General features: G+C 39.7%; 1 protein-coding gene across 1 annotated transcript; it reads left to right on the top strand.

Moving 5' to 3' along the window:
• Positions 1 to 4,842: 4,842 nt before the first annotated feature.
• LOC112560669 (BTB/POZ domain-containing protein 17-like) lies at positions 4,843 to 12,221 on the top strand. The gene is given in 4 exon segments (XM_025232678.1): positions 4,843 to 5,314; positions 6,967 to 7,405; positions 7,408 to 7,721; positions 8,297 to 12,221. Coding segments are annotated over 4 exon segments (1,377 nt in total). The 5' UTR covers positions 4,843 to 5,206; the 3' UTR covers positions 8,813 to 12,221.
• The last annotated feature ends 356 nt before the right edge of the window (positions 12,222 to 12,577 follow it).

Here is a 12,577-nt window from a genome sequence, read left to right as displayed (position 1 = left end):
GTTATACTATCACAGTCATCAGCCTTTTTAGACACCCTGTAATCTACTCACCTCTGTTGAAGGACTTTTTTTTTTAAATGTAACCTTCTGTGTCACTTCACCAGTAGTTCATTTGTCATAAATCACATGAATAGCAGGGAAGCCATGTTTCATCACCATGCCTCAGTGTGTATGTGTATATATATATATGTGCATGTAAAAAAGAGAGATACACAAGGAGATATTTTTTCAAGCTGCTTTCACCAGTTTTTAGGTTTCATGATGTTGGACACAAAAAATAATATCTTAAAATACTACTCGTTACACTGGTCAACAAATGTTTACAAAAGTCATGTTACTGAAATAAAATTCAGTCATTTTTATGTGCTTAGCACAAATAGAACAATCAAAATGCAAAATTTGCTCTGTTTGTTTTTGTAATCTGCAATAATTATTGTATACATTATGAAATGCATGCTAATAGTAGTTGACCTCAGGTAATACCTGTAAAAAAATCAAGTCATAGCTGCCTGTCTCTTGTACAACTGCTTGGGAGCAAGCATCCACCTGTAGTCAGTCAGTATGGTAGTGGGCAATTTTCCCTGGTATCTTTTTTTCCATTTTTTCCGATATCTTGATGAAAATGTTGGCCATCACTAACCATACAACAGTTGTCAGGAAAGAAATCCAGATGGGAATGAAGAGAGTGGATCTTCAGAAGCATATTGCAGCCAAGTTCCTGATACTGCCTCAGCATGTCTTCTTCTATGTTTCTTGTAGTTTTCTGCCTCACCATTTCCAAGAAAGTTTGTAGAAACTAGGCAAAACAGCATTCAATGCTTGTTTCACATCAACCTGCAAGCAAGTTGTTGTACATGTCATCTTTGTAGAGCTCTAGAATCTAAGGACCCACAAAAACTCCTCCCTCTTTAATTTTTGCATCACTGAATAGCGGGGATTTTTTATGTAGGTATGAGAAAGCTGGCGAAGTCTGGTCCATGGCTGAAGTTCTTCATCGAAGCTAGTTTGATGCGAAGGGATGGTATAGCAGGATTTTGTAAGCTTCTATCAGAGCTGGGTGCTGGATATTCTTCTCTCCAACTTGCTACATTTTGTCTACAAGTCCATTCCTTCCGCAAGTAGTGCAGTTTCCTTGCTTGGCAATCCCACTCACATAAGAAACACACATATCTTGTATATCCCTTCTTCAGTCCCATTAAAACGGCAACTATCTTCAACTCATCGCAGAGGTGCCAGCTGTACCTGTTACACTCAATGGAATTCAGTAGCTGCTTTAAGTTATTGTATGTCTCTTTCACATGGACAGCACGCGCTACTGAAATAGATGGAAGACGGTTTCCATTGTGCACAGCCCTGAGATACTAGAACAGCCCTCAACACTAGAACAAAATACCAGATTACCTTCCTTTCTGAGGAAAAGCTCCAACTGCTGATATGAAGTAATTGTGATATCTTCTAGAAGATTCCATTGTTGGAGTGGTGAACCTCACAATTCTGCCTTGTTCTTGGATTAGTCAAAATCACGAACCATGTCATTTAATTCTTCCTGTCTTATTCTGTGTTGGGGCTGATGATGCACCACAGTGAAAATCTGGATCACTGCATGCTGACTGACCAGGAGAAGAACAGGTCGGCTCACTCTTGTCCTCATCAGCTGAATCAAAAAAATATTCTGCTGGAAGTTCTGGAATTGGAAGTCCCTCACTACATGGAGCTGGTCTCAATGCAGACGAAATGTTGGGGTAGACCATTCTCAACTACTTTTGCTTTGTTATCCCGCTGGAACGAGGAGGAACCAAGCAGAAGTAACACTCATTTGTGGTTGCTTGGTTCTCTCCACATCATGGGGACTGCAAACAGTTTTGATTGTCTTTTGCCATTCAACCACTGTGAAAGCTGTGTTGCACATGTAGCACAACATATATGTGGGGCCTAAGGCTTGCTTTTGTTGCCAATCTTGTGTCCCAAGAAAAGATGATATGCATATTATACATGAAAATAATTGCAGTGCAGTACATTTTGTACTGTTGTGTGCAGAAAGCCAAGAAAATGTGCATAGTCAAGCTTGGTGGCAGCAATGCAGTCTCTTTTTTTTTAAATGTATGTCTGGTAACAGGTTTAAAGGACTTGTAAGATGCAATTTGTTTCCTGATGACTGGTGCTGTTTCCCTGCATTTGGGTGAATATTTCGCTCCCGGTTCTGTTTTGAGATACACTCCTGCACAGATTAACACAGACATTTACAATGGAAGAGCTAGAATCATGTTAAGTACAACATCTGTGTACAAACAGAATTTTGAGCTCTTTTTGGACATGGGGATGTTTGTAGGCAAGTGCAGGAGCTTTTTAGATTTTACAAAACTATATCTTGCACACAGCATGACCTAATCGTAAGAATAAAAAGGTACACCCCTTTAATGACTGCTGCCGTTTGTCCTCATTTAAAACATTTTTGTGGGGATCGAGAACTCTCTCATTCCATATTCCTGAAGGCTAAGTGAGTCACCTGCTTGGAATGTTGCTTTTTTTTTATAATTCCTTCAACAGTTCCGAGACTTTTTATACGTGATTGCCAAAACTGCTAAAAATAATATGTAAGCGAGTTGACAGACGGGTCGGAAAGCAGCCAGAACGTAGCCTTAGAAGTACTTATTGACCTTACGAGAAACGAAATCGTTACAAACGACAGCTCTTTTGTGAACACCACAGCGCAACGGGTATGTGAACGCCAGCATTTCTGTCATGTTCTAGACAGGGGGTCCGCCGACACAAACCAGTGGTTAGTTTCTTTCTGGCTTTCTGGAACAAGAGACATAAAAGACCGAGGGAGAGGGTATTCGAGAAGGTCCTTGCGGCACGTTTAGGTAGTTTTTTTTTTTTAAAGTACGCCTGTGCGATATGACTTTAAAAATGGTTAGAAATACTTTCTGTGCTCAGAAGTATTGAAAGTTGAAGGCAGCCACCCAGACCTTGTGGTGGCTGGCGATTGGGCGTCAGGCCGTCAGGCGTCAGGTACTTGGCTGACGGTAGCAGCGCCGTGTGGCGCGTTGTACCCGCTGCAGCAGGTGTCCCCCAGGTGTCCCCCAGTCCGGCGACACGGCAGCGCTGGTCGGCCCCGATGTGGGTGTCTCACCATCAGGACCCGCTGTCCACCCACAGGACCGTCCATCCGTATGTGAAGCGTCAGGTGACGGCATTCCCAGGGGCCAGGTAAGGGAATAAAATATAAAAAAGCTAGATTTTAGGGTAGGAGGCAACTCTAATCAGCTGTGCTTTGTGCACCCAGGTTATTCGTTCCAGCCTTGACTTTCTTTGCATTCCACCCTTTTTTCTTTCTTTCTTTCATTGTCAAAGTCGGGCTTTGAATGATATTAAAATTGGCAGAGGCTGGTACATTCCTCACTAATCCCTCCCACCTCCTTATATACATGTTGGTGGTATTTTATGCTTCTACTGCGTGTCATCCGGGAGCAGGTCTTGAATAATAAACTGCAGACCTGTGGCCTGCATCTTGAAATGACAAAACACTTTCACGAAAACGAGAGCTTTTACTGTGTGAGGGCAGGCAGTAAAATGATCGCCTTGCTCGCCCAGCCACATTGGGAAGTAGAGTTGTAGCCATATGATGCTCGGAAGTGCTTCACGTGCTTTAACTTTTTACAGAGAAAAAAAAAATTTTTTTTTTCCTCTGATTAGTTTTAAACTACAATTTATGAAAGCTACAAGTTGTCTACTTTTTGTCCTGCAGTCGGCATTAAAATAACATGTATTTAAGCATACAGCCAGCTGCACTGGTACCTTTGTTACAAATTTGTAAAGTTCGGGTGGTTTGAGACTAGATTGGGCCAGCGCCGGGTATTCTGGCTGAGCTGTCATGACTAAGTAAGTAAATACAGGGCGGGTTAAAAACTCTCGGGTGTTAGTATTGCTGGGGGAGAGACACGAGCGAGAACATCACGTGACGGATGCCGCTCTGTCTGTGTGATGTGAAGGCTGTTTATACATTGTGTGCCCGACATGCACACCAGGAGGATGGTTGACCAGCGCTTGTGAAAGTGATATACTGTATTATTATATTTATTTGACCTTGTACACTTTGTTACCTTTTTTTCTGTTCACCTGCCATTTTCTCACGTACATGTATTGCTATTTTGATTTATTGAACGAATAACAGGAAACATGAAATTGATAACTGGAATGCGGGGTGTAAATGATTAATGATATGGATGGACGCGAGTGAATCTCACGATACATTAAGGTGCCAGTGGGGTCCACAGAATGTACTAACAATGTTATGTAAAGACATCGGTGCCAGCGATGACTCGCGTTATCTCGTTATCGGCGCGATGGGTGGACGTGCAGACTTGGCTGACAGGACGACAGCGGGCACTACTGACAGAAAGTTGTCCCGTGGTGACAGCTTCATGGCTTGCAGTTTTATTGCAGCATGGGAACTGCTTGGACCTTGCTTCATTTTACTAGCCTTTGATAAACGTTTTTAAATACAACATTTCTAATATAATTCTGTCATAATTTATTTCCAAAAATAGTTTTTATGTAGCAAAACGCTTAGCGAAAATGGCACTACAACTGTTGAGAAGTAGGCAGATTCTCCAGAATGTAACATGCATTCAGAAGGAATAGGAGAGGATGACTTCTTTGTTTCCATCCTATTTATCCAAATCTTCAAACCTCTTTGTGTAAATAATCGGGCTACTTTCTCAAGAGCAGAGAATTGTTTTCAAAACAACGGACAGATTTGATTTTTTTAAAAAAATCATTTGGCTTCTATGTATATCGTTGAATTGCTGATTTTGTTCTTTGGGGAAGAATAGTGCCAAGGAAGACCAAAGGTGCGGACACACGAGAAACTCGAAGCAGGATTTTGTCCGGAACAGCCCACTTTTTTCTGTTTTCCGTTTGACACACTACAAACTTTCCTCAAGCTGTTTGGCAAACCTGTTTGGCTTTTGTTTGTGGTTTTAGAACCGTTTGTGTCGGGTTTCAGTCTTTCAACGTGGCTCTCATGGCCGCTCGCCAACTTGACTGAACATCAAACCACTTACTTAAGTTATTACACTATCAATTGATCATGAATAAGGGTCCCGTGAACATACTCCAGACTCCCTTTGTTTCTCTTTTTGTTTGTGTTGTCATTTGCATGTAGTCAGTTGAAGGTCCACGGCATTAAAAGCCTCAGCGCGTGATGGTGAGTCACAGGTACGACTGCCATTTGATGAGGCCATTCTCACGAGGATCGGTCAAACGTGGCCTTCACATCATCGCCATTCTTCACACACAGCAGTGCACCTCGGTGAGCAAAGAAAAAAAAAAACATTTTAATGGCGACACGCACACGGCAAGGCTCATAACGGACGCAGGCACCTTTCCCACGTCTGCAGTATAAATGCAGTCTTCACAAAGAAATTATCCCTAGCGGTCCAGTAAACATTTAGAATCTGTGCCAATGTTTCACGTGTTCCAGGTAAGGCTGCCTGCATGGTTACCTGGGCGGTTGTTTAGTTCAGGTAGACTTAACGCTTTGATTGACTGTAGGAGCATGTAGGGTTTTGGTTCACATTTTTAAAAAAAGAAAACTTTGGGATATAAAGGTTTTCATTCTATCAACACAACCAGAAAGTCTGACAGGCGTGGTCTCAGGCAAGCCACATCTGTAGTTCATTTTTCGGATATCCGCTTACTGTAAGTCTTAAGTCGTATGTGTAGGGGTGGGGCAGTACTTGCAGGTGTTTGACAGGAAAAGAAAAATGCATGTGGACAGGTAGATCTGTGATATGCTTATGCAGTTTTTTTAGCAAAGAAGAAACTGATTTGTACATCTGTGACAGACATCGGTTATTTGATTTGTTTGCTAGTTTGTTGATTATTAATAATTTGTTGTAAGGCACAAGGACTGTTTGTGTGCTAGTACACCTCTTCCATTTGAGTCATTATAGTAAATCGAAAAATAATCTTGCAGGGAAGAGGAAGGGTGTTCTTTTGTAGAGCATTGTGATGTAGTCAGTATATATGTTATGTAATTGATGTTCAAAGTAGACTTTTATGGTGCTGGTTTTCACTAAACTGCCATTATACATTTTTAAAAGTAGAAAATTGTTATTTATAATCTCTGTTGGTTTTACAGAATAGTAAAAATATTGATCATTATTGTTAATGTACAATTTTTTTCTCACTTGCCAGTCTACATTTGATACTTTAGGAATACCTGTGAAACATTAGCTCATATGTTCAGTATGGTATTTGTGGGTGTATTATCATGTATGCAAAGTACATAATATAGAGGAAAAAGTGTGTACATTTTGTTGTTTCTGTTTGTTTTGTATTTTCTCAGAGGGAGGAGGTGTTTCTTGTGTTAGATTTATTTGTGTCACAAAATACTTATTTTGTGTGGCAAGGTATCTTTCTTTGCAGTCACTTGTTGTTAGATGTCATGATATTTGTTTGTTTTAGGATGTAGATAAAAGCAAGAGAAGCTTTTAATTTAATATTAGGTATTCTTTTCAATTTTGCTTTAATCATTTGCTGATTAAGGGCTTCTTAAATTGCAAAGTCATTTGTGTTGACAATTGTTGAAAATAGTACGAGATCAGTTCTAGCTACAACTTTGATTAAAACAGATAGTTTGCAGTCTCTCCATTCTTCTCCCCTTTCCCCCCATGAGACAGTTAATGGGCAGTTTGGTTCATTATAAAGTCATATTCATATTCATATTTAATCTCTTACATAATCTTCCCTCTTGTGTGCTGGCGTGTCATCATACCTGTAATTGCCCTTGCGGATTAATAAAGTCGTATTGTATTGTATATTCATGGGTAAATTATTCCATCTGTTGTTATGTTGTATGTGGTATTTTAGTGTTTCAGAGAATGTTGTTATGTTGTGCTTGATATGCTCAATGTTCCAGAGAATGTTCTTATGTTTTGTGTGGTTTGTTAAATGTTTCAGAGAATGGACAGTGATCATGCAGAACATTCCTCTCTGTCTTTGAATTATTCATCAGAACCTCGTACATTAAGAGATGAGAACAACTTCATCCAAAATGTTTCACAGTTCTTCAACCAGGAGGATATCAGTGACCTGGTACTCAAGGTTGGCTCCAAGAAGTTCTTTGCCCATAAATTTGTCCTTGCAAAATCCAGTGAGGTCTTCCGCACCATGCTTTATGACAAGCGTTGGCAGCAGGCTGGTCTCCCAGAAGTAGACCTGGAAGAGTCCGAGGAGTGCCAACAACACTTTGAACCTTTTCTAAAGTTTCTGTACACGGCTGAAATAAACATCTGCGTGGAGTCAGCTGTGGGCATTCTGTGCCTAGCTGACAAATACAGCGTCATGTCACTAAAAGCTCTGTGCACGCAGTACATGGTGGAGAACACTCAGTCCCCAAAGTGCGCAATGCTTTGAACTGGTATTCCTGGGCCAAAGCCCTGCACATGGGAGAGCTCATTGACTCCTGCACCAAAACCATCTCCTGGAACATGGAGCAGCTGATTGTATTGCCTGAGTGGCTGAACATGGACATTGACTTTCTCAGTGACATCCTCAGTGACCCCCACTTGGTCATTTCCAATGAGTACACCTTGTACCATGCTCTGGAGAGGTGGTTGCTTCATGAGAGCCATCTGCTTGACATGGAGACCAATGCCAAGAAGTTGTTGCCTTTGATCCGTTTTCCTCAGATGATGGTGCATCAGTTGTATAAGGTTTGTTTTTTTTGATGATGCTTTTAAGAAGCAGTCACCCCTGCCTTGCATGTACAGCTGCCTTACAGCTCAAGGCAAAATTGTTCTTGACATTGTCACATTAAAATACATGGCAGACATGCTTAGATAGTCACATCATGAATGAGATTTTATGAAGCATGCACTATGTAATTTAAAATGAGTGTTCACTTCATAAATCTGATTTTTGAGACAAAAATTTACCACTGCACTAATGTACAAGTCCACCTCTTATTATGAGTATATACAGTGGTATAGAATATCACGTAGTGTAACCTTGAGTTAAAGAATATTTTGTTTAAAACATTAGGAATGCTTGCAGTTATAGTTATCATATGAATCATTGAATCATTAATTATGAATCATTTGGTCACTGCAAAATTATGTGAATTAACTATGCATACTAGCGTCTGTTTGACACTAGACTTCCCTCCGTATATACTGGTGTGTGTTTGATGTTCTGTTTCCTGCTGAATATATTGTCAGCATGTCAATGTTGTATTTTTCTGCTTTGTATACTGTCATATGTTGATGTTTCTGTTTATTGCTTGTTTAAGGTGGAGACAGGAGTTCTTGCTACACATGAAGGGTCTAAGGATCTGATTCACAAATTTATCAACTTGGCATATCGCTTTCGTTCCCTCTGCCCATCACAGGCTGATCTAGACATATCATTTAATAGTGATTTCTACCACCCACGCAACTACAAAGACTTAACAGTTGATAATGTTCGCATGCAGAATACTCTACGCTTTGGCATTCAGGTTGATGTGCGCACTTATGTGGGTCCAGTTCCATGTGCACAGCGGGAGGGGGAGTGGAAGATAACATACCGCAAGTCAAATGATTGCTGGACACTACATGTGTATTGTCATGAGTCAGCACTGGTCAATGGGGAGGCACGCATCCAAGCTGCACTTGTCATATCGGATGATGAAGAGAGAGTACTGCAAGTTGAGACCTCAGATGTGACTGTCTGTAGTCGTAGCAACCATCTGACAATGGTCACCAACATGCCATGTAGCAATGAGGCCAAGCTGATGACCGTGCTGATTAAACCTTTACCCAACTAACATTCTTACCTCAAAATATCAGCTACTCTATGTACTTGTACAAAGTCCATCTGAGAGAGAATTCTAGCTTCCATATGCTTATGTATGAGAGAGTGCAACATAGAGAGTTTGTACTTGTATAGTGCACAGATGTGCAAGTAAACAAAATGTGTTTTTTTCACAGGGAGTAAGTCTTCAGAAGAGGTATTGTGATTCTTTAGCAAAGAAAAAACTGCAGAATACAATTGTCATAACGTGTTTTAAAATCTTTAATTTTCTAGGTGTTTTTTTTCTTAATCTTGTCAGCCCATTGGTGGTTTGAAAAGCATGTAAAAGGCACTGCTGCATCACATATTTTGCTGCTTTCTGTGTATATATAAGGTAAATGGGTCACTTGGAATGTTTGTAACTTCCATTTGCTACATTTTTTTTTTAAAGAGTATGATATTTTATTCTTAAACCTTTTGATGACAGGAATTATTTATTAAGGAATTATTGATTATTTCTGCTAGAAATGTGTTTATTCTTGTATAATTCAAGAAATTCTAGCACTGTTCATTTTTATATTTAAGACTTGTGTTACAATCTAAGCAATTTAAGCACTGTTTAGTTTTGTGCATAAAACTTCATTTAAATCCAAGAAATTCTAACACTTATTTTCAGGGTTAAGGTGAAGACTGGTGAAGACATTCACATTTGAGATTTTGCATTAACAAGAGCTTACATCGGCCTAGTGCCCTAGTTCTTCAAAACCAGGTGCATGTTGGGTAAGGTATTAAAAAGAAATCAGGGGCAGAAGGTCACACGTTTCACAGCAAGTCATTTGCTTTGATCCATGCACTAGCTTTGTTGTGAAAACAATTCAGGTTCTTGCTTTGAGTCATTTACTTAACAAGTTCAGCATATGTGCTGTTTATTTCAAATGTGTTATTTGAGTAACAGCTGAATTCTTGAACATTATTGAATCTGTACTTGAAACACACCCCTATCCCTCATCACAGTATGGAAGGGCAATCTTGATGCCAAACTCTTTACAGTTCAGAATTTTATGAGTAAACATGGTTTTTGGACTTTCCACGTTCAACTGAATGACAGAGATAGGATTGCTGAATTATCATACACATGCAGCCTGTTCTAGCATCCTGAATGACTTTTAACTTCAAATGACAAAAAAGCAATTATTGGATGTTTTGTAAGGCATGGCTGGAGAAGGCAGTGTAAGAGTGATGGAACAGAAGAGGTTATTGTACAATCTATATCCCTGTTGATCCTATTGTGCATGTAACTGGGAAAAAACATAAATCTCTCCAATCAGAGATGTGAACCTCAAGTATTGTCAATTTCCATTTTTCCTTTTTTCTTTGACATTTATTTAAAGATGTACACTGTTGGGACCAGAACTAGACTAGGGGCATTCTTTGTCATGATGGATGAATATTAGCACTAGGATATGCACTTTTTAGCTGCTACTCACACTGGCACTTCACATTTGTTGGTGCCCCTGTCTGCTGCAGCTCTTAATTTTGTGCCTGCTCGAGCACTTGCTAGTATCAAAAAGTTAGTGTACACTAGCAGTGAAATCTTTTCTTGTCTGCACCATCATTTGTGCAGCTTTTGCTAAACATCGACTTGTCAAGCAGTAGCAGTTTGTTTGTTTGTATTGGCAGCTGCAGCTGTTACTAAATTGTTTTGTTAATAATTCTTCACTTGCATCAGTATCTTGGCATTTTCTGTCTGCCCTTTTGCAGATGACAAAAGTAGTGTTAAATGTATTTTTTGTGAATTAACTGTCTTTCAGTGGTTTTTAGTGTTGACTCAGTAACCATATGTGCTTATATATTCACTGCATATATCCTGAATTACTGTTCTTATGGATGTGCTACAAATTGTTCTGCACTCTCAAAAAAAGATCCCAGTCATCATTACAGTCATCATCATCATCCCACACATTTCATATTGTCAGATTTTCAGCACACTTTATTCATATGCGTTTTTGCTTGGGGACAAGGTGGTGGTGACTATTTTGCTGGACAGATTTGCTAGTTTATGTCATTGTAGTGTTTTTTAAAATTATTATTATTTTTTCCCCAGCAGTTTCAGAACATGTATTTTACCTACATGTGTGGGCTGCAACATTGGTCTGTGCTTTGGTTTTGTAATGTTTTTGCAAGCTTAATGGAATTTTATTTTCTTAGAATTCAGCATGCACAGATTGGTGAATTGTTTTTAAATGACTTCACTCCAGTCACTTGACCCAGCTAGACGCTAAGGGGACTGGAGGAAACGCACAGAATGGCAGGGTTTTCCATTGTGACTTTGTTAAGCAGAGGCCAGTAGGTCTAGAATATGGCAGTCGTGTCACATCAAACGACATAGGAAGATCCTCAGCTTTTGGGGGGCAAACTTCATGCTAAAAGTGAACGTTCTTCCCTCCTCAGTATCTTTAAGGGGGTGACTGCCCCCTTGCAGCCTTTTCAACCCCCTCCCCCATCATATAGCAAAGTACACCATGCCATTTACCTCTGGCCTATACTGTCGCAAGTGTGGGCACTTTATAAATACTTTTATTATTTTATGGCGGTCATGTCATGGGTTACTATGGTGAGGTACACCAAGCCCATTCAGAAAATTATTTCTCAGTCGTGCAATTTTCTTTTGATCTTAATTTATTTGCACAGTCAACAAGGCTGCTAGGGCTTTGCCTTTGTGCTTGATGCTGTAGAACAATCAGGAGAAGCTTTTGCTATCGAAGGATTTTATTTGTGTTTTGCCTTCTTGAGAATGGCCAAAGAGATTTCCATCAATCCTACATTTCTTCTAGATATTATTGTTGTATATTGATGAGTAATATTTGCAAATTGTCTATTTTTGATGAGTAGTGCGTGCATTTTACATAGGGAACAACCATCACGTCAGCCTAGAAAATTTCATGAAGGAAACATGGTGCTTATGCAGCTGCCTTGTGGTGTTTTGGTAAACTGTCAGGTGGCACTCACAATTGCACCAACCTAATTCCTGATCGCAACACTTTCTCCAAGATTTTTTTGGAGGTATTGTCAAGATAGTCGTCATTTGCTGTTCAGTTGTTTTTATTAAATATTTTCTGTGCTAAATGTCCTTAGCTTGACATTCCAGTCACTTACACAAGTTTTCTTGTACTCAGAATGTGCAATCACCACAGTATAAATTTATGGTATGGTTTTTTTTCAGGCACCTCAATTTATATTTCAAGATCTACTCAAAAACAAACAAAAAAAAAAACTATATGTGGTTTGTTCTAAATTGAGAAAATTGCTTAATTTCTTTTTTATTTATTTTTTTTTTTCAGTTCATTTGTTTGATTTCATTGCTTATGCAAGAAAAATGTGTGTAAAAATGAGACTTTAGAGTTTGTGGTTGTGCGAGACGTACATGAGAGTAGCATCACAAACAAGTGTTCTGGAATATAATTGAACGTGTGAAATGAGAAATGCACTACCTTCACAACTCAGACAACTGCAGCACTTAGCTTGGCAAGCTGGCTGCTCCTATTTCACAAGCTTGAGCAGATACAGGAAAGTTCCACGTCTCGGTGACTAGATTTTTCGATGCAAGGGAGACAAACATATTACAGAACTGCATTCACTAGCATGAGTAGCTTATTACCTCCCTTGCCCTGTCGTCTTTCCTCAACTCTTTGGTGTGACCGGCGTACGTTGAGTTTGGTCGTGATGTGACCAACCGACACAGTGTACGGTCTTACTATATAGTAACCTGTATTTTAGCTACGGCCTTGGTGGGATAACA

The sequence above is a fragment of the Pomacea canaliculata genome, linkage group LG3 (genome assembly GCF_003073045.1).
Source record: "Pomacea canaliculata isolate SZHN2017 linkage group LG3, ASM307304v1, whole genome shotgun sequence".
Taxonomy (NCBI): domain Eukaryota; kingdom Metazoa; phylum Mollusca; class Gastropoda; order Architaenioglossa; family Ampullariidae; genus Pomacea; species Pomacea canaliculata.
Note: the sequence above shows the minus strand (reverse complement) of the source record. Positions and strands in the feature narration are given on the sequence as shown.